General features: G+C 36.9%; 1 protein-coding gene across 7 annotated transcripts in view; it reads right to left on the reverse strand.

Annotated features, from left to right (window-relative positions):
* Window positions 1–23,827, reverse strand: part of Qki (QKI, KH domain containing RNA binding) — a 132,797-nt gene that overhangs the window by 67,761 nt on the left and 41,209 nt on the right. For all 7 annotated transcript variants that reach the window (XR_008221122.1, XM_052750827.1, XM_052750826.1 and 4 more), the window contains exon 3: window positions 7,931–8,047. Coding sequence is in view for 6 of the 7 variants with exons in the window: in XM_052750827.1 (XP_052606787.1) it covers window positions 7,931–8,047 (117 nt within the window). In the remaining variant the exon portion in view is untranslated. The remainder of the gene's footprint in view (window positions 1–7,930; window positions 8,048–23,827) is intronic.

Genomic DNA, 23,827 nt, shown 5'->3' on the forward strand with positions numbered 1-23,827 from the left:
ACCTGGGCTCAATTCTCAGCATTCACCTGGAGACTCACAGTGGTCCAGAACTCTAGCTCCAGAGGATATGACAGCCTCTCTGTCCTCTACAAGCACCAGGAAAAACACTCCATGTACATAATATAAAAATAAATATTTTAAAAGAATGACATTAAAGTACACAGGAGATGTGTTGAGGGAATTAGGGTGAGTAGGAAGGGATAATTTGAATCCCATATGACCAAGGTAAGTTGTATACTTTTGTGAAATTGCCAAAAATGAAAGTACAAAATATTCTTTTAAAAAAGTAATCAGTAATGGATTGGAAGGTGGACTATGGTATGATAGTAAGGCAAGAATGTAAGTACACAGAGAAAAAACTTTCCTTACAAGGTACAGCCTTTTTCAACTAAGAATTCTCTGAAAAAGTCAACACTTAATGTCCAGTCCAAGGCATAACTATATATAATTGGTTTCTCCTCAATGTCTGTTAATTCTGTTGGTGATACAATGCAGAAATTAGATGTGTGTGTGTGTGTATATATATATATATACATATATATATATATATATACATACATACATACATACACATACACACACCAGAATATAATAATACATCCTGAATATAAACTGGTAACTACATGTTCAGATAAACATAAAAGAAATTCAATACAGTATCATTTGTATGTGCAACAGCGAAAGATTAGAAACAGAATGGTGATATACCACAAGTGAATGTGAAGTGAATGTGAAGCAGTTTAAAAGAAACATTATCCAAATAGATGTGTTCCTACTAAGTGATGTAAACAATGGTGTGAAATAAAAAATAGTAATAAAACAAGGTGTAAAAAAATGTTCTAGATTTATTTATATATAAAAATCTCGCCATCTATGGAACCAGTGAAAAATTACACCAGTGTGCAGATACACCTAAGCATATATGCCACTGCTCCACAACTATACGGAGTGCAAGGAAGAAGACAGGTGATGAGGAGAAGAGGAGGAGGTGGGGGTAGACTAGTGAGGGAGCTCAGTGGGTACAGACCTGGGTTCAATCTCTAGACCTCACAAGGCGAAGGGAGAAACAACTCCAACAAAGTGTTTGTTCTCTGACAACACATGAGCATCTTGGCACACAATCAACACCACACAATCTCATCCCACTCCTATACACAAATACCTGTAAGAAAGGCTTTTTACAAGATGAAATTAAAGGAAAAATTAAAATGAAAAAAATCTACCCAATGGTAAGGGACAGAATTAGTTAAGTGGGATAAAAGCAAAAATTCTCTCAAAATTTACCAACCAGATACATTTGATCTTGAAAGCATATAAATATTTCAAAGCATAAATCAAGACAATGGACCTGTATGATGTTTCTAACTACCACTATTCTAAGTATTTTAAGAGAGTAATTTATATGGATAGTGAGATCTACCCTAAGAAGAATAGCAGGGTAAATTGCTTTCATTGCCTACATCACCGGCAGCAGTGCTTTTCCTGTTACTAAGATTATTTTATCTTACCATGGGACAAATGAATCATCACTTTACATCAGTGGAGGGGAGGGGGAAGATACAGTGAACCGAGACACATCCCAACTGTTAAAATGCATTCACAATGACAATGGGAAAAAAAAGCCTCGTACTTCACCTTTAGAGCATTTCTGGGAACTGATTTATTATGTAAGAGCTAGTGAGTATAGAACTGAGCATTTCTTTAGACTTTTAACATAAAAACTCTATCATGCTAGTAAGAATCAGGGCCTGTTTTGCCACAAGTAAAAAAAAATATAGAAAAATCAGTGATTGCAACAATCAGGGATAAATCAGACTTGCGATCTATCATGACACCATGAGATGGTCTTTTACAGTAGAGAAATGAAGACAGGTAAAGATCTTATTGACTAAACTTTTCTCATTACAAACATCCAAGAAATACAGGTGACAGCAATGTAAAATGCTACCATCAAAATGTAACTAGCCATAGAACTCTCACGACAGATCACACATACAGTCCCTCATATAAAGGTCCAGGCTCTGCCCTCTCTCCTACTCCTAGTCCCCCAACCTGCCACTCATTCTGAGGAAATGTAACACTACCCTCTTCCCTGTCTCTCTCTCCCTTTTTTAAAGTCTGTGCTTAAGTCTGGATTAAAAACTCATAATAAACCCCATCTTTGCTTTTAGAAATATTCATAATCGAGTACAGTTCAGTGGTAGAGAAGACATCTTGGGTACATTCTCCAGCACCTCAATAAATCCAATGTTTTTAAAAACCACTAAGTCCTTCCCATGCGTTTGCAAATAAACATCAAGAAAAAAAAAATGGGGCTGAGTGGAAGGGACGAATGGCTTAAGACACCAGTTCTCAACCTTCCTAATTCTGCAGCCCTTTAATACAGTTCCTCATGTTATGGTGACCCCCCAACCACAAAATTATTTTCATTGCTACTTCAAAACTGTAAATTTGCTACTATAATGAATCATAATGTAAATATTTTTGGAGATAAGAGGTTTGCCAAAGAGGTCATGATCCACAAGGTGAGGACCACTGGCTTGAGGGCTCAGGACAACTGGCTTAAGGGCTCTATCAATCCATCAAGATGTAGATGGCACTAGACTTGATGTAATTTATGGGTTGTGGGTGGTTCTGTTTTGTTTTGTTTGAGACAGGATCTCACTCTGTAGACCAGACTGACCTTGAACTGACAGAAATCTGCCTGCCTCTACCTGCTTAATGCTGGGATTAAAGGTGTGTGGCTGGATAGACTTTAAACAAGCATTTTTTTAAAAGAATACTTATAGGACATGAGACTACACATTTAGTGATATAAAAAAAATTATTATTATTATTGAGATTATTTTAGAGCTACATAATAAAATATTTAAAGTTGAAATTGTATGTCTAGAATTTGCTCCTTTAATAATCTAACACATAGTGGAGAGGAACAGGAAGGGTAAGAAAGAGCCCTCCTGAAAAGACAAGTGGTGTGTGGTGCTAATTCATGGACAGGCCGCTGGTTGCCCTGTTTCCATTTTTTTTCCAGTGAAAAGATGCTTAAAAAATAAATAAATCATATCTGTGCTTAAAGTATTATTTACTAAAAATAGAGTACTCAACAAAATCAATAAAACTAGTTCTTTGGAGCTGTATTTGTGTTAGATAATTGTGCCACTAGCTGTCAACGGCATTAAGACAAGAGACAAACGTTAATCCATCATGAAGATGTAACTAGCAAAATCCATGGGAATTCTTCAGAACAAATGAAGTAGTGTATCAACTACAAAACTAAATTTATCTCTTTCAAAATATTTAGACAACAGTAACCCTCCATAAAAACAAAAATAAAAGTAAAAAAATAAAACCCGTCAACCCTTACACTCCTTTAAAAAAAAAAAAAAAAAGGAGGAAATTTAGTTTGTGTATACTATTATTTGGAATTCTGTTTGAGTACACCTTCCTATCCCTCAGCATATACCTCAACAACATGGTAAGATGAAAAAGGATGGAACATGACATTGCAGGAGAAAGCTAAAATTAAGCTAATAGCATGGCCCAATTTTTCTACAAAAGATATGTACATATGAACAAATTATTTGAACAACCTAGAAAACAATCCCAAACTGTCAGAAGTAGTTTCTAAAATAATGTACTTGGTTTTTAATCTTTTTTAATTAAATTTAGTGTTTGTTCATGAGTAACTATGCCTGTGTGTGGCGGTCAGAGCATACCTTCTAAGAATCAGTTCTCTCCCTTTGCCATGTGAGCCATGGAGACCACACGAAGGTTGCCAGGCTTCAAGACCATGATTCGTACTCATTGTGCCACCTTAGTGCCCAGTGGACTGCCTAAGTCCATGTGGCACTTTCCAACTCTCATACAGTATTCCATATTGACAAAATAAATTAGATAAGAATGCTGGGCAGTGGTGGCACACGCCTTTAATCCCAGCACTTGGGAGGCAGAGGCAGGCGGATCTCGGTGAGTTCGAGGCCAGCCTGGGCTACAGAGTGAGTTCCAGGAAAGGTGCAAAGCTACACAGAGAAACCCTGTCTCGAAAAACCAAAAATAGATAGATAGATAGATAGATAGATAGATAGATAGATAGATAGATAGATAAAAAAGATAAAAAGCAGAAGAAATAAGTTAATAACTCACTAATGTAAAAAAAATTACATTTGAGAAGTACATGACCATTTGTTTAAGAAAAGGACACAGCTCTAAAACAAGACAAATGGTCAAATATACAAACAAACAAGGTTAACTTTAAAAAATTAAAGTTTTTTTTTAATCAGTTTTATGTGGTTTTGAAAGGAAATGGCATATAGTGCAGGTGAATTTGCCCAAAGAGATAGGTAGCCTTCTATTTAGAGCAATGTTTTGTTTGAAACAAGGGAATGAATGGGCTACTACACCCCCCTTTAATCGAAGCCTGTGAGACAGGACCAATGCCACTCATTAGCTCTTGAGGCTGATGTATAGCCCGAATCAGGTATTGACGACAGTGACATGGGCTGGTGCTATTAGCAGTCCTAGAATGACAGGTAGACCCCCACCCATACATCCTCCTTCATAGTGAACAGGATCTAACTAAAACTGCTGAGTCTGAGAACTTCTGTAAGACAGATTTGACTGACCTAGCTTCATCAACTTTAAACATGTCAATCATAGCAGGATTTGACTAAACAGAATGAGGTGTGAGGCAGGAATTCCCAGGCGTGGACACTTTGTTCCCTTCCATTTAGAACAAGGAGGAGCCCATAGAGCTGTAGACTGGTAATAGAAATCTAAAGTGTTCCCACAAAGACTTCCTGTGTCACTATAATAACTATCATCCCACAAAAATTAGTAAGCGCCTATGGGATGTGCTGGGATTGGTGACTATCCCAAATGTCATCAGTCTTCATCCAGTAACTCAGGTATAGTGGATCCACAGCCAAACATTAGGCCGATCTCAGGGAATCCTGCTGAAGAGTCAAAGGACCGTATGAGCCAGAAGGGTCAAGGACATCACAAGAAAACCCACAGAAACAACTAACTTGGGCTCATAGGAGTTCACAGAGTCTGAACCAACTACCAGGGAGCCTGTATGGGAACGACTTAGGCACTCTGCATATATGTGATAGTGTGTAGTTTAGTCTACTTGTGGGACTCCTAGCAGTGGGAGCAGGAGCTCTCCTTAACATTTTGGCTGGCTTTTGGGAACCTACTCTTCATACTAGGCTGCCTTGCCCAGCCTTAGTACATACTGCAACTTGATATGTCATGTTTTGTTGATACCCATGTGAGATCTGGCCCTTTCTGAACAGAAACAGAGGAGGAGTGAGGGAGGGGGGAGTTGGGCGGAGGAGATGGGTACAGAGGAAGGAGGGGAAACTGCGGTCAGGATATAAAATAAGTAAATAAATGTAATTAAAATATCAGTAAGTAGTTATGTACAGAATACAGTTCTGTTCTATTACTTTCTCCTCCTAAACTACTTAGTATCAAAAGAATTACTGCCTAAGTTGAAGCTACCTAGTTAGAAATTAAGTACTCCAAAATACCTCAGATATTCCTGAGTATTCACGTGTCATAAACAGAAAGTTCTCTAAGTGACCCCATGTGACAGATGGTAGTCACAAAGTAAGTGAACAACACAAAGTTGTACACAACTACCCTCAAGGTATAAGAGAAAGGTATACAAAACATAGGTGAATTTCATGTTTAGATCGGGTCCTGTCCCCACTACATATTTGAATATTCTAATTTTTAAACACACAATTAGAAGATTTCAAATGAGAAATAATCTGTATGATACTGTGATTCATTATGAGTATATCTGTTCTTCATTTCTTGGCAAAAGAGCTCTCATTTAGACTCTTTGCAACTAATGGGTTAATAGATGACTAAAGGTTATGGGACAGTCCCAGCATGTGAGTGGGTTGCCAGGGAAACTAACATCATTTTAACCAAAAAGGCTGATACTTTCTAGTCTCCAAAAAGAGAAAAAGAAAGGAAATAAAGGATGATTTTACCATCAATGGCCAATGATGTCACCAATTACCATTCCCCAAAGAAGCCTCACAAAACTCTTAAGGACAGAATTAGGGGAATTTCTATGCAGCTCAACAACCAGAAAAGCCTGAAAGGTGTCACTCCCAGAAAATGCCATGGAGACTCCACCTTTCCCCATGACTTACTCTGGACATCCATTCCATAAAGCTGTTTATCTGTCTCTTAAATATCCTTTAATAGCAAACTGCCAAGCCTAAATGGTATTCTGGGTAGGCCTTTCTAGCAAATTAATCAAACTTGAGAGAGAGAGATTAGAAAAAAAGGCTTAGAGCTCAACAGAGACCACAGATGGGGCTGTGCTTGGCTTCTGCAGTGGAGTTCACTTCTATAACTTCTATAATCTGATACAATCTCCAGAGAGATAGTGCTCAAATTACATGATATCAGTAAATGCTCCTGACAGACCTGACTGCTGATTATTGTAGTGTAAGAAGTCCCTAGACATCTAATATCAGGGGTGCTTCGCGTTCTCCGAGTATGAAAAATAACTTGCTTTCTTCTCATCCTTAAGTCAAGCAATATTTAAACCTATCATCACCCATGGAAAAAGAAGAAAGCCTGAAAGAATTTAATAAACTACGATAGATTGCCTTCCTGAATTCCAATGCTGCAGTGTTTCTGCGGCTGGAAACAGTTCACAGCTAAAAGGCAGCCAACCCATCGAACAACACAGTGCAGGCTCCGCTTGCTTCAAGGTCTCACTACCACTTTTCTGGCATGTCAACTCTGGGAAATCGCTCAACCTCCCTGATAGAAGTTTCTTCACCTACAAAATGTAAATAATAAAACCCAGATTATCTGAAACAAGTGTGTGTCAAATATTGAGAACAGAGCTAATGGAAATAACACAGAATTAAATCAGAAGAAATTACCACAAAGTAGCTGATTTTTACTTATATTTTCTAACAATGCTGTTACCACAGGCATACTCAACCACAGAGATAAGAAGGTACTGGGACACTGCTTCCTGGTACAGACAAGACATACCTACTAGTATTCCAAATTCTATCAGTCCCTGCCCTTGGGTTCTATGACTCCATCCTGCTGACTACTTAAATTTTAAAACAAACAAAAAAACAGTGCTGATAAGTCCACGATAATAATTATTATCAATGCAAGAAAATGAAAACTAAATTGACATATTAACTCATGTGCTTAAAACCAGCATCTTAGAATTACATGCTACTACCTATCTTCCAGAAAGAATTAAAAGCAGGGAGAGCCTATAAGCATTGTTTGCCAAACCTTTGGGGGGGAAGCCAAGGAGGGGTGCATCTATATCATTCTTTCATTACCTGAACTACAGGACCAACTGTTCATAGGTGTCTTTTCTAATGCTTACTCAATGCCAAGTATTCACCAAATTAGCAAGGGAATTCCATAAAAGACAGTATGTGTTGTGTTTAGTGAAGGATTCCATCAACAAACATCATTTCTATCATAATGTTTTTGTCAAATGTCAACGAAGCAGTGTGGAGGGGTTGGGATATGAGACCTCCAACTAAAACTTAAAGACCTGGTGCTATAACTCTGTGGCATATCGTAAGGCCTTGGGTTCCATCACAAAAACGAAATGCCACTTCAGTTTTGTTTTGTTTTGTTTTTCTTCAAGTTTTAGTTGCATATTTTTACATAAAACACAGTAGTCAAATTCTTATTGGCAGTTCTTAAATTCTAAGTTATCAAAGCAGGTTATCATGCTAGAGTAATAAATATTTAGATACTTCAATTCTTGAATTAAAATGGTAACAAGGAAATCAGGAAAATGTCTTAAAACAATTTCAAAGTTCTCACTGTGAGGATCACAGTGTCTATGAGATGAGGAACTTGATTTAATAATCAAGGGGGCAAAAATGCTGGAAAACATGCCTGTTTATCACAGACTTACCTTCTTTTTATCCCTCATGGAGCCTTTGCCTCGGACCATGATTTTACATCCTGTTTCTGCTTCAAGTTGTTTAGCTGTAAGTCCTCTAGGTCCAAGGATTCTCCCAACAAAATTAAACTGTGGAGAAAGATAATATATATTATTCACTTGCTGAAAGTTGTATCAAAGTTATTTGAAAGCATACACATGCATTTGCTTACTCCATCTCCACTGAACATGAACCAAGGAGAAGTGAAACCTGGAACGCATTTATTTCTTGCCAAATGAGATGTAAGTCATTGCTTTATGAGGAATTTCTTATGTATTACTGCAAACTCTAAAGAACAATCTAGCTAAACAAAGGTATTTTACTGAGTCGTCCATCAACACATAATCTAAGCCAGAGTGTAAAGTAAAGAGTTAACAAAACACTGACTATCACACAAACCGTGATCCTCTCTTCAAAATACATCCTGTCCTTTAACAATAATACTTGGTTAAGAGTCCTGCTTTACTTTCATAACTAGAAAAGTTCTGTCTCCAGAGACAATTCTGTAAGTGACAGTTCCACATTGCTGCTAGAACATTAATGTTCAAACTAGGATTCTAGCCTAAGCTAAGTATAAAACTCTTGAGTATGTTTTTTTTTTAAATATTTCTTAAAAAGGCCTCATTTGCCTTTTTTTTCTTCCAGTCCCACTTTTAGCTTATACTTCTAAAAGTTTAGGCAAGGAGTCTAAACTTTTTATGAAAAAGTCAGTGACAAAAGTAATTATATAAACAAAGCTTTACCATCCCTCAATAGAAGCTTCTATTATTCATATTTACACAATTTTAAAGGTCACTAGGAAGGGCATACCTCTACTCACTAGATAAAAACAACTAGCTTCCTGTAAACATCATGTAACATTACACTTGTATTAGCCTTACACATGGGATGGGTGACCAATCAATATCACCTAGGTCTGTAGTATATTTTATGCCATCCACACAACAGCAAAATTGTCAAACAATGCACTTCTCAGGACATACCCCATCGCTAAGCTACATACGAGTACACGTCAGTATTTGGGGCTTTCTATTCCATTAATCTATTAATTCCTACTACATCATACTATACTGTCTGGTGCAACTGTATTTTCCATTTTTCCATTACAGCATATATTTCATTAATTTTTTAGATACTCATTAGAGAATGCATTGGGATCAACTACTAGAACTTTAAAACCATGAATAATGGCCTAATTTCTTCATTTAGTTGGACCTTCTTTCATCTCAAGAATGTAAAAGCTTTTTTGTTGTGCCTTTATTATTTTTAAGCTGGTTCTAAAAACTTAAGTGTTCCTATCAGCCTGCATATATTTTTGAAATCCACTTTGTTTCTAAAATGTGAATATGTAATTCATTTTCTTTATCAATCTTTACCCAGAAACACTGTTTCTTGATTACTGATTTTCATAATTGTTCTGGGGGGCTCCCTGGGGAGGGGACTTATATAAACTGCCATTGTCACTTGCAAATCATAAGTCATATTTTTTCTGTTCCAACTATGTATTTTTCTTTACTTCTCACATAGCACACCCTGAGTACACAAGCAAATGTGTATCATTCTCAACTTGCTACTAGTTTCAAGACCAAGGCTGATGAAGTTCTAGGTGATCTAAGCATCTTACATACTTCGTCAGATCAGAGGGTTACTAATATTTTTAAATGTTAAACTAATCTTAGATCCCTGCAACAGACTCAACTTGGATATTATACATTTACTTTTCTTTTTATACCCTACTAGATTCAGTTTCCCAACATTTTGGTGGCTGATTTAAAAATATGTACATTCACGGGGCTGAAGCACTGGTCCAGCAGTTAGCACTGGCTGTTCTTCCAGAAAGCCTGGGTTCAATTTCTGGCACTCAAATGGCAGCTCATAATCATCCATAATTCTAGTCCCAGGGATCCAAAGCCCTCTTATGTCTCCCCAGGAACCAGGCATGCATGTGGTACACAGACATACATGCAGGCAAAAAAAAAAAAAAAAAAAAATTTCATATACACAAAAATAAAAATACAATCAGGAATGGAACTTATTTATAATTTTCTTCTCTCATAATAAGGACCTCAGGTTTAGACATTAAGGTTATTCAGGCCTCCAAACATGTTGGAATGTTTCCAACTCTCTGGATGAGCTTATATGAAATTAATACTATTTTTTTTCTTAAAAACCAATTAGAACTCACTGGTGATAGACTCTGCTTCATTAATTTTGATATTTTTATACCTTAGTATTATCCATTTTGATGTACTGTGGTGGTCTTTCTTACAAATATGCCTATATTCCCTAAATAATCAAATTTATAGAATGAAATTTATTTAAGTGTTTGTTAATCCCAGTGTTTGCTTGTTTTATGTGTATGAGTATTTGCCTGCATGTATGTCTGCGCACCATGTTCAGGTATGGTGCCTAGAAAAGGCCAAAAGAGGATGCCGGTTCCCCTGGAACTGTAGCTACAGATGGTTGTGAACCACTCTGTGGGTGCAGGGTCTCTGAAAGGACAGCAAATACTCTTACCCACTAAGCCATCTTCTCAGCCCTATGATCAGGATTTTTTATTCCTGGTTATCTATGCTACCAGTCTTCCAAGACATCGACTGCTAGTTTTGCTCCCTGGAGTAGATTTCATTTAAAATAAAATGGCTACAACTCTCCAAGCCTCATTATATTCTTTTTTATTTGTAATATAAATGTGTACCTTTGTTGACCTCTAGAATTTAGAATAACACTGTGACTTGTTTTGAAAGTACAATGCAATAGAAGAAATGTTGTATTAATTAAAAGACAGAGGTGTTTATCTGAAGAACCACCTAGTGGGTCCACAAGCTGACTGCAGACACAAACCACAGTTGCTCTAATGAACTCAGTTGCAAAGGTAAAAGTTCAGTAAATGATTCACTGAAACTGCCATTTTGGGGTTTGCTTATTAATTTACTTTGGTTCATTTCATTTCATACATTCTTCCTTTGATATCTCTTCTTAGCTTTTTATTTCTTTCCTTTCTTCCTGTAAGGTTTAATCTGGTTTTCTAACTCTAAAATAGATACTTCCTTATTGCATGCTTTCTAAATGCTACAAAATATATAATGATTTCTCAAAAATGTAAGAATTTCCCAATTATCTTTCGTTTGATTTCTACCTTCCTATACTTTAGATATATATATTAATATATATACACACTATATAAATTATCAAACTTTTAATGTTTGTTCAGACCTGGATTTGTTCAGACATAGGATTTAGTCAATTAAAAATAAAAGTGTGTGTGTGTGTTTACACTCATCCACACATGCACATGTGGATGCAAGACTAGGTATCTCCTATTGTTGTCTACCTTATTTCCTCAGAAAGGATCTCTCATTGAATCTAAAGCTCAAAGATTCACTGAGGCTGATGGACCAGCAAGCCACTCAGGATCTGACTGTCTTAGTCTATTTCTCCCACATGGAGCTTTTGTGTATGTGGGTGCTAGGTATCCAAACTCAGGTCCTTTCGCTTTTGCGAGCACTCCACTCACTGAGCCATGTCTGTAATTGCCCCCACAGTCAAGTTTTCATTAATATTAAATGGGTGCTTGGAAATGATGTACAGTCTGCTATGATTATGTCTGTTAGCTGTTCTTATGCTGCAGATCCAGCTCAGGACCTCAGCTACATTAACAAGTGCTCTACCACTGCGCTACACCTAAGTTTACTTGTCCTTCTACTTTTATTTTGGCTTTATGTCTTTCAAAGTTATGTTATTTGACATGTACAAATGTAAAAATCTTATCATTCTGTAGTAGGTATTTTATTTTCATTAATGGCTTCCCGCCATTAATCCTACATTGCTATTAATAAAGACACAAAATTTTTGCTTGTCTTTCCGTACTGTGTATTTCTTGACTATATTATTTTTAATCTTTTTAATTTTAGATTCCTGTAAGAAGTACCTAAATGAACAAAAATTTATCAATTTTTGTGATTTAAATGACCCTATTTGCACCACATGATTTTATCTACTATCTTACTAATATGTGCTTTCTACATATCCTAACTTTATTTGTTGCTTTTTCTTTTCTGCCCCTTCTCCTTTTCTCATGATGAGGAAAATTTGCACAACAAAATATATATTTCCTTTTCCCATTAGCATGGAAGTTACATACCTGCTCACCTATCTTAAAAGTTATATGCTTTAAAATCCATTGCTAATTTTTAAGTCTTTTAAATTCATGAGCACTGTATTAACATCACCACCCCAACTCCTCCTGTGCACCCCCCCCAAGTTCATGGCTCTTTAATTAATGACTATTGACACACACAACCTATCCCTACCTCTCCCTGATATGCTCATGTATAAATTTTCAGGGCTGATTACTTGGTATTAGGTATTAAGTTAAAGGTATAAGGGTATAGGTATTGGGTATAAGGTGTAAGGGGATCATCCATGAAAAAGACTTGATTCTTTCTCTCAGTAGGCATTAATTAACGTGTGTGTGTGTGTGTGTGTGTGTGTGTGTGTGTGTGTGTGTGTGTCCGTCCAAGTATATCATTTGTGTGCATAAAGGTGTCAAATATGAAAGTCAGAGGACAACTCTGAGTGTCAGATGCCTTCCACCTTGAGACAGGTATCTCTTTGCTGTTTGCCACTCTGTTCCAGGAGAGTTGGTCTATGACTGTCTAAAGATTCTGTCCTCTGCCTCCTATCTCCCCGCAGAAGCACTGGGATTAAAGATTTGAGTTCTTGGCACAGCTTTCCTTGGTTCTGGGGTTTCACCACAGGTCTTCATACTTGCACAGGAAGCATTTTACCTACGGAGCGATCCTTCCAGCCTCTATGGAGACATTTTCGCATGTTAACTAATACTTATGTAGGTCTGACCTGCATCATTTATCAAACCAGTTGGTCTACCCTACCACTTGTCCACTGAGAGGGCACATCTTACCCTTCTGACAGATTAAATATCTCTTGCCACAACTATAGCCATGAGACTAGAAGGGGGGGAAAAAAACCCTAATTCTTACAACTCTTACTTACTTTAAAATTGTTTGTAAGGCAGATAAAACAGAAATATTGAATCTGTGAGAGATAAAATTTTCTTAACCTTAAAAACGACTTACTATTGCACCCATGAACCAACAAAGAGCTCAAGTTCACTAAAGTGCACACCACAGGGATTCTAATGCAACTGAAACTGTCAAGGTCATCCTTCTCAAAATGCTGTAAGCAGAGAATGAAAAATAATAATAATCATAGCAGCTGCTTTGTCTATTGCAACCAATTTCCAGGTTAATGTGCTATGCCTTGCATTAAAACTCGTTCTGTGTTGATTTATCATGTCAGCTCTGCAGCTTCGTTCAATTAAAACAATGTCAAAATGCTCTCAAAGAAAATCATTTCAAAGAGCCTGAGCTAAGTGCAACTTGAAAAGCCAACAGAAGGGAAAGAAAAAAAGAGGAAAAAAAAAATAAAAGATAGTCATTAACCCTACTGTTTAAGTACAGACCTTTGCTGCAACTTACCAATTATACTTCTACCAAGTGGCATGTTAATTTCTAAAAGTTTAACAATTATATCTAATGCTATTAATTTTGCTCACTACATTTTAAATACAAATAATGCATTTTTCCCAGTGACAAATGTAAATGATAAAAACTCCAGGAACCTCCTTGGAGAGTACAATTAAAAACAAAGCCTCCTTGTGAGACATTACCAAAATAAATGACTGATAAAAACTGCATTTCCAAAGGCAGGCAGTGGTGGCACACACCTTTAATCACAGCACTTGGGATGCAGAGGCAGGAGGATCTCAATGAATTCAAGGCCAGCCTGGTCTACAAAGAGAGTTCCAGGACAGCCAGGACTGTTACACAGAGAAACTCAGTGTAAACAAAACAAAACAAACAAACAAACAAAAAAATTGCATTTCCAAAAGCATCTCAGACACATTTTTAAGAATTACTAGACAGTAATCTCTGCTTAAAATTTTGGAAACAAGAATAAAAAGTTATAAAACAACATGCAAATTTTGGGTTGCTTTTTTAATTTTTTTTTTTTTTTTTTTTTTTTTTTTTTTGAGTAAGGGTTTCTCTATGTACCCCTGGTAGTCCTGGAACTTGCTCTGTAAGACCAGGTTTGCCTTGAACTCACAGAGATCTGCCTGCCTCTAAAGACAAACGGCACCACCATCACCCAGCACTGGGGTTTGCTCTTTTGTACAAGAGATAATCTAGGGGCCAGATAGATGGCTCAGTAGTTAAGAGCAAATACAGTTCTTGCAGGACATGAGTCTGGTTTTCAGCACCAAGGTCAGACTACTCAAAACTATCTCTAATTGCAGCAACAGGGACTCAGACATACTCTTCTGGGCTCTGAGGGTTATCTTAGCAGTGCTGGAAATGAAACTGAGAGCCTCACACATGCTAGGCAAGCACTCTACACTGGGCTATATTTTCAGCCCTCTGTCTACCATTTCTATAATTTTAACTAGGTATTTTACAAACCCTTATATTATACTAAATAATCAACAGAACAGGCATTAAGCCTACCCAGTCAAAAGTATGTATATCTAGTTGTTGCAGAAAACAGAACCGGGTCACCAGTAACTTAGGCAACAACAGAGAACTTATTTTGGTTAAATATTTACCAGGGTTAAACTTTTCAGCCAAAAATACCTAAATAAATATATCAAGATATACGGGGGTGGGGGGGTGGGGGGGGGTAGGTGAGTGTGTCTTAACCTGTTTATAGATTCATCCTTATTAATTCCAGATAAGTAGTCAAGGTCTCCTGGAGAAAAGGCCACTTTACATTACATATAGGAACCATTTAACAAACCATTCACATATTAGCCATTTGTAAACATCGTGTTTATGTCCCATGATTTACAAGTGCTATGTAATAAAAGGCTTCTTACAAAACTATTCAAGTCAAGTCACTGATACCAACTGCTACTACAAAGAAAAACTGCTAAGTAGTTAAAAACAAGATTTTAAATTGGCATATGAATAAGATATTCTAAACTTAAGGCGAATCTTCACTCAAGATGGTGAAGCTATCCAAACTAGACTTTCACTCAATAAGATGGTGAAGCTATCCAAACTAGAGTTGGGTGAGTAAGACATGTGCTTGCCCTCTTTAGAAGCAAAATATGTAGGTCAGAAAATAAAATTGAGTATACAGGGTTTTATGCCACAAGCAGACAAGATATCTCTGACAGTGTATGTTATTAAAAAAAAAACAAAACTTATACACAAAGCCTTGTAAAAGACCCCACATGCTTCCCAAGCATTAACTTTGCTATTGCTCCTTTATTCAAACATTTAAGTGACTTCTTATTCTGTTCAAACTGTCAGGTACTTCTAAGCTTGTCTTCCTGTCATCCTCTCCCTTTTACTCCTTCATTCCTACCCGACTTCTCACTCATCGCACAATAACGAACACAGGTTTCCTTTCTGTGACCTCCTTGGAGTGACCTGAACTGAAAGGCAGGTGCTTCCCTCCACTGAAGAATTTGACATGTTCCTCGTACACCCCTTATCAAAGTGGTTTATGGTGATCTACAAGTCTCTTCCAGCATTCCTGAAGTTAGAGGCCATTATCTAGGTTTATTAAGCCCACAGTGCTTTATACAATATAATGCAAGCTTAAACAAATAAATAAAACGGTATTTTTAGACAATGAAAAAGCAAACAGGGAAAGTGTCTCCAACTTGAAAACACAAAATCCAACGTGTTTTCAGCACCAGTAACCCACTCAAAAAAATCTTTTGCATTTTATAGCATTTTAGAGTAGATAAAGCTAACCCAGTCAAATCCATGTAAATATTCAAAAACATCCCAAACAGTTGAAATCTGAGAAAGGAAAAATTAAGAAGTATTGTCAAAGAATGAAGACGATTTTCTTCCCATAGCAAAAAACAGGTGAGATTTAAGTTGTTTTGGGGTTTTTTGTTTTGTTTTGTTTTGTTTTGTTTGGGGGGGGATTTCAAGACAGGGTTTCTCTGTGTAGTTGTGGTGCCTGTCCTAGATCTCGATCTGTAGACCAGGCTAGCCCCCCAACTCAGAGAGATCTGCCTGGCTCTGCCTCCCAAGTGCTGGGATTAAAGGCGTGCTCCAACCACCACCTGACATGAGATTTAAATTTTTTTAAAAATGAGTAAGATCAACTGGAAATGGGTGCCACAGGTATAAACAAGGAAGCAAAGGGCAGAGAAGTGGGTTCTAAAAAGATGATTAAGAAAAGTTACTTTTCAAAGGCTTAATTAAATAAATTTAACAAACCATTAAACTAACCAAAAATAGAGAACTCAAACAACAGCATACCTCCAAAGGAGATAAGTGAAACAAGAAACAATTAGAAGAAATTAAAGACTACTATAAATAATCCTACCAACAAACTGGACAAAATAAATCTCTCAATTCCTAAGAAGCATAGGACTTACCAAACTGACTCAAAGAGTAATCTAAATATGGTAAAGAATAAGATTACAAAGTAATTCAAAAATTCCCAATAAAGGGAAACCTAATGATGAGATAAAAATAAATTCCAAACGTTTAAAGAATTAAACTAATCTGTCCCAAATTCTTCAACAAAACTGAACAAAAAGCACCTCCAAGTTCTTCAAGAACATATGAACACATAAGAATGCCAAAAAGTTGCAAGCTAATATATTTGATAAAGAAAGATGCAAGAATTCCAAGCAAAATCATCCTGAATAGTGAAAAGCTGAAGTTTGTTCTTCTAAGATTAGGTAGAGACAATTCGTGGATGCCCATTCTCACTACTTCTAAACACAGTACTAGAAGTGCTAGCCAGACCATTACCAATCAGGTCAAGGAAATGAAATGGGGGGGGGGGGGGGGGAGAGACACAACACAACATGGCCTAAAATTGCATAGAACACAATCTTCTATGTACTGGAAACTTTAAAAGATTTCATTTTAAAAGACAAAAGTTAGGATAAATTAAATACAGTTGCAGGATATAAAATTACATACCAAAAAATTAGTTTCATATCTATACTTTAACAGCAAATAACCAAAAAAAACAAAAATTACAAGGCTGGAGAGATGGCTCAATGCTTACTTAAGAGCATTTGCTCCTCTTCAAGAGGACCAAAGTTCAGTTCCCAGCAACCCACATGGCAGCTCACAACCATCTGTGACAGCAGTTCTGAGGAAATTTAACACCCTTTTCCGACCTCCTTGGGCACCTGGCAGGACGTGGTACACAGACATATACGTAGGCAAAACACTTACATACATAAAATCAGATTAAACACACACACACACACACACACACACACACACACACACAGAAAAATTAAGGCTATTCCACATGTAATAAATACCATCAAAAAGAAAGCTATCACACACTAGTGAGTTCAAGTAATTAGTACTGGAAATGTGCTCACTAACCAGCATGGTCTACAGAGTCAATGAAAACCCTACACAAAATCCCAACTGCATTTTTCATAGAAAGAGAGAAAAAAAACTTTTTAAAACTTGCATGGAACTATACAAGACCCCCAAAGTACAGCAATCTTATAAAAGAACAAAGCAGAAACATCACACTCATTTAATCAACTATACTACAAAGACAAGTAATTAAAATAATTAGAACTGACTTTTTTTAAAAATCACAAACACCTAATGAAGCTCAGAAATAAACACAAGTAGAAATGCTCAAAAAAAATCAAACAAGAATATCAAGAATCTACACACAACAGATCAAAGAGAATTCTTCATTACCCAATTTGGGTATACATACCAATAAAACTTGGATTTCCACATTCAGAATAATGAAAGTGGACCTTGACCTTAGACCACATACAAAAATTAAATTTAAATAAGACTTAAATGCTTGACTTGAAATAGTAGAACTAGAAAGAAGCAAGATTTAAAGCTCTGAGAAAAAAAAGCTTTGTCCATCTCTAGATAACTCAACAGGTAAACCATCTGCTCAACATGTCTGAGAACTGGAGAACGGACTACCAAATACTATTTAAAAAGCCAGATGGGTGTATCAATTCACCTGGAATCCAGCACAAAGAGTTGGGAGCCGGAGAGAAGCAGTTAAGAGTGCTTGCTACTCTCTTGGAGGACCAGAGTTCAGCTTCCAGTACCTACCAGTGAAATGGCTCACAACCACGTGTCATTCCAACTCCAGTGGCTCTACAACCACTTATGGCTCTCCTATCACAAATATGCACATACACACAGTAATATTAAACTGTAGCTAAGTGACAGGTATAAAGTTTTCATTGTGGTGCCACATGACTAAATTCTGGAGCTCTAGATATAACATGATGACTGAGGATTTGTTCTGAGTATTTGTTTTCTCTCTCTCTCTCTCTCTCTCTCTCTCTCTCTCTCACACACACACACACACACACACACACACACACACACACACACACACACACACACACACAACTGTGAGGCAATGGATGTATTCCTTAGCTTGAGTGTGGTATCATTTCACAATGTGTATCAAAATGTATCATTAGATGGGATCCCACAGACCTCCTCAAACATGACCCACTACTGCCAAGGCTACTATTGGCTACTCTCTAAAACCTGATGGTAAGACTCTAAGGTTAAAGACACTTATGTCATCAAACACAGAGAAATGAAGTTGATGCCCAACTAGAGGCTTCACCCCTACTGACTAGCATTCATGGTGCTTTATTTAGTATTCTACACACCACCAGGAGAAAAATGATCATCAATATTACCCACTACAAACTGCAACATACAGGAGCAACCTGCCTGAAAGATCTACTGGATCAATAGTGGCATACGTGTTATGGGAGTAACCAACCACTTTTAAGTTGTACTTAGGGCCCACTTAATAAGATGAAACCCTTACCTGACATTGCTAAAGTGGCCAACAACCTGAGATTAGATAGGTAATGGGACTAAGGGATAATATGCTACTATTGTTCTGCAATAAAGTTGACTCCTAATGACAGATTTCTAAACCGTCATTAGAAGCTTCTTCCTACAGCAGTTGATAACTGACACAAAGGCCCCATTAGCTAGACAGTGTGCCAGAGTGAGACACTGACTTTGAAGCACTCAGCACTTCCCCTCAAGGCTCAGAGATCCATGTGCAAGAGGAAAAGGAAAGATTCTAAGCTCCAGAGGTGGTAGCTGACTCCAAGAGTATCATCTATACACAGCAGGACTAATACACATATGTCCATATCCCTAACCAAGAATCTACTTAAAGTTGATACCTGCTTAGAAAAATAAAATCAGTTTTCTCCAATGGAGTCCATAGTAAGTCCAATGTCCATGTACAGCCCCCCCCCCAAAAAAAAACAACTTCACTGCTTTTGATGTGCCTTTTATTGTGTGTAGTGGGAATTCACCCACCCATAACCTTGGGCTATCTGTGACCTGTTAGGCAAAGAACTGCCCTTGACTTGGCTGCTGACAGTAAGCACGCTCTCCATTCCGGACAAGCAGGACAAGGAAAAGTGACTGCTGAACCTTGCTAAGACAGAGTAAGATGGTCTTTTAAATATCCTGCTTCTAAAAATGGTCTGTCAGATATTCTAGGCCTATAGCCAAAAATGGATGCAACAACGTTGCAGAGAAACTGGGTGACTGTCCAGTAGGTCAGCTGTCTCTGTCTTTTCTTGCATTTTTTCAGAAGTTGCTTGCTTGTACTTCCTGTTTACTCAGGTAATAATTTTCCTTCTCAGGTCTTTGATGGGGTTGAAACTAGACAGTTATAGTTACAATAATTTTATATCTTAGCTAAGAGCATATCAGGTACTAGATTTAGACTCTTCAGGATGGGACAGTTTTTGGAATAATCTCTGTAATTTTCCATTTACCTGTGGTCTGGACATTGTACTTGTTGGTTGTAGTTCCACTTTTGTTTGTTATTAACCTTTCTTTATCCTGGACAGTCCTTGATAATCATTCTTTTTTTTTTTTTTTTTTTTTTTTTTTTGGTTTTTCGAGACAGGGTTTCTCTGTGTAGCTTTGCGCCTTTCCTGGAACTCGCTTTGGAGACCAGGCTGGCCTCGAACTCACAGAGATCCACCTGGCTCTGCCTCCCGAGTGCTGGGATTAAAGGCGTGCGCCACCACTGCCCGGCTGATAATCATTCTTATTGCATATAATTTTGTATTAGGTTTAGAACCTTATTTAGACAAAATGGGGAAATGCAGTGGGAATTTGCTCTGCCCAAGACCTTGGGCTAGCTGGCCTGAGAGAGGTGTTGCTTCTTGTCTGCCTAAGTGACCTCTTAAAAGGGAAGGAGGAGGGGGTCACATTCCCTCTCTTGGACATGGAAGGCTTCCTGGCACATGGCTCAGCAACCAGGTCATGAGCTTTCCCCGGGACACAGAGGCAAGAGTGTCGCTTCATTTTATATCAGTGAGTCTGTTTTGCCCATAGAAACCCTTAATAAATTGGTATATATAGAGACCATTTCTTATTACAATTTTGTTTGGGTTTTTGTTTATTTGGTTGGTTGGTTTTTCGAGACAGGGTTTCTCTGTGTAGTTTGGGTGCCTGTCCTGGATCTCACTCTGTAGACCAGGCTGGCCTCAAACTCAGAGATCCACCTGGCTCTGCCTCCCTAGTGCTGGGATGAAAGGTGTGCACCACCACTGCCCAGGTTGGGTATTTTTGGTTTTTTGTTTTTTTTTTTTTTTTAAGTTGTTTATTTTGGTGTTTTTTGTTGGGTAGGTAGACAGAAATCTGGGAAGAGTTGGGGCAAGGAGAAAGAATGTGATCAAAATATATATGAAATTTTTCCAATAAAAATAAATCAATTAAAAATTAATTATTCCATTATATATCTTGAAAGTACACAATTTTATTAGCTCACTATACCTCAATAATGATTAGATAGTAGGTTACATTCAGCACAGAACCCACAGTCAGAAATTCCTCAATAAAGTTGACTCATGTCCTCATTCTGTTTCAAAGAACCAAGTAAAAGACATTGTAGGAAAAAAAAAATCAGTTACCTTCACTTTCTACTTCAACTAGAGTATAAGGGCTGCAACAATTTTTAGGTGTTAAGAATGTGAGTATTATGTTCAAAACAATGAGCCCAATTCTATTTTGGGTAAGGCATATGCACTAAGCTACTGAATTCTCAAAACAGCACTGAATAATGGTTACTATTAGTATTATCTACCTTTAAAATACAAGAAGTTACTAAGTAGATAAAATCCTAATATACCTAGACTGAATCAAGTTCAGACACTTAATACCACATTATGTCTCCCTTGTTAGGTCAGTAAACAAACTTTAACAACCTTAGAATTCTATATTATTAATAGGTAGTTTACATTTAAACTCTTGAAGTTTTTTAGAATGAATTCAGGTGTTACTTCCGTAATTTTTCCCTAACTACACTATAAAATGCACTACTTGAGAAAATCATGCCTTGACTTATTAAATGTTTTCAGTCTTCCCATCACTGGATCACATCTTTTTGTTTTGTTTTTTAACAGAGGGTCTCACTGTATGTATAACCATGGCTAGCTTTGAACTCACAGATTTTCTTACTCCAAGCAAACCTTTTCTATGAATGAAAATTATGATATATTCATCAGCATATTTCTATGACAGTTGTTTGTTAAAATAGAGAAAATAAACTTTAAAAATAAAAATACAGTGAGTCCAAATGTCACCAAAGACTACAGATGAGTCTAGGAAACAAAGTATGTTTGTGACCATAGAAAGGGAATGCTCTTAAAGCCAACCTCTTGCTACATAAACATCAATCAGTCTAATAGAAGTTTTATTAATTAACAGGAGAACTGATCTTTACAGCACAAGTTTTTACTTGTATCTGATTTACTGTCAACTGTCTTTTACACTATCCTGTTCAATATTCTACATTACTCTAAGTAACTCATTTTGTGGAAAGGCCTTCCTCCTCCTCCTCCGTCTCCACACATAATGGAGGCAGAAACCTTTAGATGCTTCACTACAATTCCATGCCCTGTTCTTCATTGAACAATCACTGTCGAAGTTCACATTCTCATTAGTCCACAGCTGCTCACATATTTAAGCATTCTGTGAAAAGATTATATCTTTTCATATTATTTTGTACAGTTATTTACCACAGACTACACACGAATATTTCTAGACTAAATGATACAAAATGTTTGATTTATATTTACACCTTCTTTTAAGTTTTGTTTGTTAGTGGTAGTGGTAGCTTTACAATTGGTTGGTTCGTTGGCTGACTGGCTGTTTTGTTGGGTGACTGGTTGGTTTATGCTGGAGATTGATAGATTGGAGAACAATAAATATGCTCAGCACAAACTCTTCCACTGGACTATATACCCAGACCTAGACTCTTACAACTCTAATTTCTTTTTAAAAGTCAAAATGGTTGATTTATACTACTTAGATACAATCGTAAATGATAAAATTTAGAACCTAGTAAAAATGATCCTCTCTTCCACTAACCACAAATAGAGTATAGATAAATTTTTAAAAGATTTATTTTTATTTGTATGTGTATGAGTGTTTTGCCTGCATGCATACCTTTGTGCCATGTGTATGACTGGTGCTTGCAGAGAACAGGGGAGGTGGGGGATGGAGGTGCTGACAACCTAATCTGGGTCCTCTGGAAGAGTAATATGGATTCTTAACTGCTGAGACAGCAACCACCAGCATAAATTTTTAAGATGAAAAAATTCCTAACCAAGTAATAAATCTTACTAATGTGAAAACATGGCCAAGTTAATGATAAAGAAACTTGATTCCAGGAAGTCTCAATTGAACTGCTCTGTTATAAATGGCTAAGCTTGTTAAGACAAATTATCCTTTCCCAACAAAACAACCAAATTTATTTCCCAGGTTACTTGATGTCCCTATAAGAAGAGTTCTCTCTTTTTTTAAGACAGACTTCTGCTGACAATTAAATCAAGATATAAATGGCCTCAATCACTTATAAACAAATTCAGGACAACTGCTACAAGCTGAATATCCCTAACTTTGAAAATGCTCCAAACTACTAAACTCTTTTGAGTACAGACATAATGCTACCAAAAGTGGAAAATTCTATACCCGAACTCATTTGACTGTATCCAAAATGCAGTTCCATTAAAAATGTTGTGTAAAATTATGTTCAGAATGTGTGTTTTAAGATGCATGTGAAACAAATGAATTTTATATTCAGGTATGGGTCCCATATCTGTTTTTATACATGCAAATATTTCTAATCTAAAAAAAATTAGATCCAAGCATTTCAAGTAATTAGTACTCAACCTGATCACCAGGCTATGAGATGACTAGCAAGGCTCAAGGAAAATAAACTTTCCTTCATAGCCCACTCCAGGTGCCTACTTGGAGAGGTCAGGACAGGAACAACCCTGATGAACTACTTGGCTCTCACCTCCAAAAGACGCAGTTTGCTCAGGACGGGCATAAATCAGACAAGCAACTCTCCCCCTTTAATACCTACCACAAACAGAGGAATGTCCCTGAGAACAGGGTTCTTCCAATTTTTCTGTTAGATTCCTTTGGTTAGTTTAGTGAGGCTTTTAAGAAAGAAATGTAGTGTTTAGATGCCTGAGATTTTTGTATTTAACTGGTACTCCATCTGAACAAAGCTTTAACACAGCAGATCATAATGCATTTATAAGATAAGCCAAACATTCCATCTCAACTCAGGCTGACAATCAATTTCTTACAAGTAAATCTTCTCCAAAAATTACTTTCAAACTATTGTTTGGAATACTATTTTTAAATATTAAGATATATAATTCACAAAATAAAACACTTGCTATTTTAAAGACTATGAAAAGGCTTATGACATTAGAAATCATTAAACGTCAAAAAAAAAAAAAAAAAAAACCAAAACAGGTCCAAAGAAAATTTACTGGTCTCAGAGTATCCTGA

This window comes from Peromyscus californicus, unplaced genomic scaffold, assembly GCF_007827085.1.
Source record: "Peromyscus californicus insignis strain IS unplaced genomic scaffold, ASM782708v3 Scaffold_22__1_contigs__length_63687245, whole genome shotgun sequence".
Taxonomy (NCBI): domain Eukaryota; kingdom Metazoa; phylum Chordata; class Mammalia; order Rodentia; family Cricetidae; genus Peromyscus; species Peromyscus californicus.